Below are 5,027 nucleotides of genomic sequence, written 5' to 3' on the forward strand. Positions count from 1 at the left end.
GCAGAGGCTCTGTACAGCACAGTGATGATTAGTGATGCGCCTCGTGCCGAGCCCGCCAGGAAGCTGTCAGTGCGCAGGTCCAATCACAGGCACTGACACATTTCCCGATCTCTGCAGCTGCGGACCGGGAACATGTCTCAGTGCCTGTGATTGGCCCTGCGTGCTGACGGCTTCCTGGCGGGCTCGGCGCTTGCGAACACGCCCGAGCCCATCACTAGTGATGATGTCACCACTACTGTTACAAGGTAGTAAATGGGTTTGCAAAGCCGTCTGGTGCACACAAAGTGAAATTATATCCTCTGTGACTATTAAGGAATATATTTCAATGAAAGATTTTGTGCCTTCTGTTCGGCTTTAGCCCCCAGTCACACTAGTTGCACGCATGAATGCGCTGCTCATTTTGCTGCGTTTGTCATGCCCCAGCATAGGGCATTCCATTGATTTCAACGGGCTGCCTTATGTGCGACAAATGTAGCAAAGAAGCCCATGCAGCAGTTTGAGCAGCAAGCTTAGCGTGTTTTCCACACATTGGCCCACCTTGCTTGCCATGTCTGGGAGGACATTAACAAATATTAGAACCTCAAACGCCTCCTGTGAAAATCTGTATGCTTTTGTGCATCTTGTGTGCAACTACTGTGAATGCATGTGAAATGGTCTAAAACAGGGGTGGGCAACGCCGGCCCTCCAGCTGTTGTGGAACTACAAGTCCCATGAGGCATTGCAAAACTGACAGTTATAGGTATGACTCCCAGAGGCAGAGACATGTTGGGATTTGTAGTTAAAGCACAGCTGGAAGGCCAGAGTTGCTCGCCCAGACAAGGTGGCGCACCATGGGCCTCTGGGTTGTACTTGCCCCCTGGGCTAAAAGTTGCCAGTCAGCCCCTGTGCTCACCCCTGGTCTAAAAGGTAGACGTAGGACCTGTTCACACTTGTTTAAACATGCGTTGTGTTTATGTACGTTTAGTACACATCAAATGAATGGGTTGCCCTACGCACAACAAATGCAGCAAAGAAGCTCAATCAGCAGTTTGAGCTGGCGTCTTCACGTGTTTGCCACGCATTAACGCGTAAGCAAAGACACGTGTTTTGCCTACTATATTTAGGGAGCCATTAACAAGTAATGGTGCCGCTAGCGCATCACGTGTTTTTCCTACACTCTTAACGTGCCAAATGCACATGCTTTCACGTGTGTGACTACTGTGACTGGGGGCTTAATATGTGCGTGACATGAAACATGGTCTAAAAGGTGGACTAAGGCTGGCCGTACACTGCTCTACTTTTCTTGTTTAACCCGCGAGCTGAGCGAGAAAAATAGAGCCAATTCCTCCACCAACACTACCAGCGCGTCGATCGAGGAATCCCGCTGTCTGCATTGTATTCTGACAGCGGCCGACTGTCCCCATCAGAATACCCGCCCCCGGTGGCTCATTGGCTGACGGCTCTGATCAAACGAAGATTTTCCGGCTAGCTCCTTCGATCAGGGATCAGGGATGCTGATCGGAAGGGTGCTGACAGAGGCACACACTGTGCGAATTTCAGCCATTTCCTCGAAATTCGCACAGTGTGGGGGCACCTTAAGGCTACATTCACACTAGGGTGCAATTAGATGCGTTTATATGCATTTAAAATATGTTTAATGCATAAGATGCTTATATAACACATATATACAGTATGCATCATATGATTTCTGTGGATCTATTCACACCTTGCGTTTAGATGCTTCTGTCTGTAGTCAGGTTATCTGCGTTAGAAAAAATAGAAGTCAGGTGCATCCAGGATTTGAACTTCTAAACGCACTACGACGTATCTAAACACCAGATGCATTTGCTAAAATCTCATTGGTTACTCCAATGGACTGTTTCAATGGACAAAGGACAGATGTATCTAAATGCATACTGTATGTGTGTAAACGAGACATGTATACCGGCAAACACATTTGTTTTGTTTCTTCTTTCGTTCGGGTTTCGGGTCTGAACGCTGTTTTGTTTCCTTATTTGGATCTTTTGGAACTTCTTTTTTGGTTTCAGACTGGGTTTTCCTGATTGGCCAGAAAACAGTCATGTGTCCGATTTAAACGTACAGCATAGAAGGTTCTCACCGCTCCAATTCCTCGGCCCCCACCAGGACTCCCCGGGTGCTGGTCAAATGGGTGCGTTTTTCGTCTTAGAATCTAGTAGTATACAAACAGAACGCACTTCCAAAGAGTTCCGATCCTTCAAGCTTGTATTGAAACCCACAGCAAATCCTTATCACAGTGTATAAACTGATGAACACCAGCACCGCAACCCCCGACCATCTAAAACCATTTATGCGTTTCACCCATAGGCTTATTCATAGAGGTCTGATTGGCCAGAAAACAGTCACGTGTCCGATTTAGTTTCATTTTAAACAAACATTTGGATTTGTTTGCATTTCACCCTTATTGGAATTCAGACATTTGGATGCATCCGAATCTCTGAATTCTGCATTCGGAACAAAACGACATCTATGTCTACTGTACACGCGCATCATTTTAAGCATCTGGAAGAATAAACGCAGCATCTAGCCTGACAGATTTTGCAAACGGATCTCTGCATAAAAACGCAAGAGGCACATGTGAAGGCTTGTTCACACCAACTGCGGTGTGTTCCAGAGCTGCTGGAACGCACAGCAATCGCACGTTAAACTTCCCCCTTCGTTCTGGGGTGGGAGGGGGCGTGGCCCACAGTGCGGTTGAACTAGTGGAAAAACATTGCCTGCGTTCCGGTCCAATGCGAACGCAAAAAATAGAGCATGCAGCATATTTTTGCGTTCGCAGTGGACCGTAAAGTCTGCAATGTTTTGCCATGCGTCCGATCACACTGTGGGTGAGGGGTGCATTGCCGCACTGGCGTCACAAGGGGGGTGTGGCCCGCACCCGGGTGACACCAAAATGACCAAGTCATTTTGGTGTCACCCCCTCTAAAAAGTCAGTCACTTGGTCATGGACCGGGAGCCTGACAGCGTCAGTAGAGAACCCAGCGGCATACCTCATCCTGCCGGGTGAACGTCCCCTCCTCTCTCTGCAGGCGCCCATCACCAAGATGGCCGCCGGCAGGCGTCAATTAGATGGCCGTGAATGCGCGATGACATCACACCCATGTGCGATGACCTCACAGCGGGGTGTCACCCGGTCTCCGCTCAGGGTGACACCTGGCCTCGGGACACCGCTGCATGGCTGCGGTGCCATTGATTTCAATGCACCGCCACGCCCTTCTTGCTCCAGAGCGAAGGGGGGGTTTTTAGTGTGCGATTGCTATGCATTCCAGCACCTACCGCAGTTGGTGTGAACTGGCCCTAAATGAAGCTTTGGGGCCTGTTCACACTCGTTCTTGTGCGTTTGCCGCGCATCCGTCAGTGTGCCGTGCCCCAATGCACATGCTTAGGTGCGCCCGAATGCGAAAATAAATCGTGTACAGTGTCTTATCCTCTTAAAAAAACCTTTTCCTCTGCTCAGGAGCCACATTACGGCTGGCTTCCCTCCTGCACACATTGTTCCAGAATGCTACATTTCTCGGATCCTCCTTAGGTTTCAATAAAAAGCATTTTCTCCAATGCAACCAGTGTGGCTTTGGCAGGCCGGGGTCTAAGCAGGGTGGGCGGGGCGCCGGTGACGTCACGGCTCCGATTACTTAGCCTGACTTGGTCTGCGGGCTGCGCTGCATTAGGATAGAGTTGGTTGGAGAAGCCGAAGGAGGTGAGAGCCCTGCAGGGCTGTCAAGGGCACTTCCTGGCAGGAGATCCCCCCGATCACGGGGAGAGGCTGAGAGCTATGCTGCGGACCGGGCGCTGACCGCCTCTGCTGGGAGTTTTGGCATCCTGCGAGTGCTTGGTCCATGTTGTCAGCGCAGATCGGGATCGCACGGATGCTGTTAGGATGAAGCCGCTCATAGCCGCATCGGAGCTCACTCAGGAGAGCTCTCCCCGGCGCAAGGACAAGGCAGAGGATTCCGAACGTCACCGGACCCGGGAGCGCCTGGAAGCCACCCTGGCCGGGCTGGGCGAGCTGGGATACCTGCGGCACCGGCAGGAGATCCTGGTGAAGGCAGCCCTGAGCCCCGGAGTGGCCCCTTGTACTGACCCTGCTGGCAAAGGTGACAACCCCCGGAGCCTGGAGGAGCGGTTCTTGGAGGAAAATATTCTGCTGCTCAAAAAACAATTGGTATGTAGTCAGCCAGATTGTGTGTGTGTGTGTGTGTGTGTGTGTGTGTGTGTTTGACACCCACACTAGGGTTTAACAGTGTGCTGAGAAGAGAAGGGGGCACCCTGAGTGCTGGGCATCTGCAGCAATTCCATATGTCAAGAGACTGCTTGCTGCCAGTGTAGAGAGACTACTTAGCCCCTTATTATTTCACTGGGCATCTGCAGCAATCCCAGATCATGTCAAGAGTTCGCTTGCTGCCAATGTAGAGAGACTACATGGCCCCTTATTATGTCATGTAACTATGAACACATTTCTAAATACTGCTGTAAATATAGCAATCTCAGGACGGGACCTCGCATGCAATTGTCATTGGCGCGGACGAGCGTTTGAAATCTGCGATTGCTTTGTTTGCGTTTCATTGATTTCTATGGGACATGGCACACACAGGAGGTGACCTGCCTGCTACAGTCACTACAGTCACGGAGTACTGCAGGTCAGGCTTATGGCAGATGCTATTCTTTAACTCCATAGGCTGGAATGGGGTGCATAGACGGCGCTTGTTCATGAGGTTTTTGGGAGATTTATATTTGTTAGTAAGGCAGAAAAAAAAAAGGCTCTAGACGTAGTACAGTTTTTGTTTAGATTTTCAAGGTTCACAATCGCATGAGTGGTTGTGTAGTTGTGCTTTTGAAGGCATGATCCCGTTACAATATAAAATATGGGTGTAGAATGGGTTGCGGATTACATAGCCAATTCTGGAGTTTTTGTTGCAGTTGTTGGGTATTTAAACCAGGTGAGCGGTTTTGCTTTTGCACTTTTATGGGTAAATAGTGTAGGATTGTATTCTGGCAGCTGATGGGGGGGG

General features: G+C 49.9%; 1 protein-coding gene across 2 annotated transcripts in view; it reads left to right on the plus strand.

The window, feature by feature from the left end:
* The first annotated feature begins 3,894 nt into the window (after positions 1–3,894).
* DACT1 (dishevelled binding antagonist of beta catenin 1) overlaps positions 3,895–5,027 on the plus strand; it is a 7,505-nt gene continuing 6,372 nt past the window's right edge. For both annotated transcript variants that reach the window (XM_018562724.1, XM_018562730.1), the window contains exon 1: positions 3,895–4,180. In XM_018562724.1, coding sequence (XP_018418226.1) covers positions 3,896–4,180 — 285 coding nt within the window. In that variant the 5' untranslated portion in view covers position 3,895. The remainder of the gene's footprint in view (positions 4,181–5,027) is intronic.

This window comes from Nanorana parkeri, unplaced genomic scaffold, assembly GCF_000935625.1.
Source record: "Nanorana parkeri isolate BGI_ZX_2015 unplaced genomic scaffold, ASM93562v1 scaffold20, whole genome shotgun sequence".
NCBI lineage: Eukaryota > Metazoa > Chordata > Amphibia > Anura > Dicroglossidae > Nanorana > Nanorana parkeri.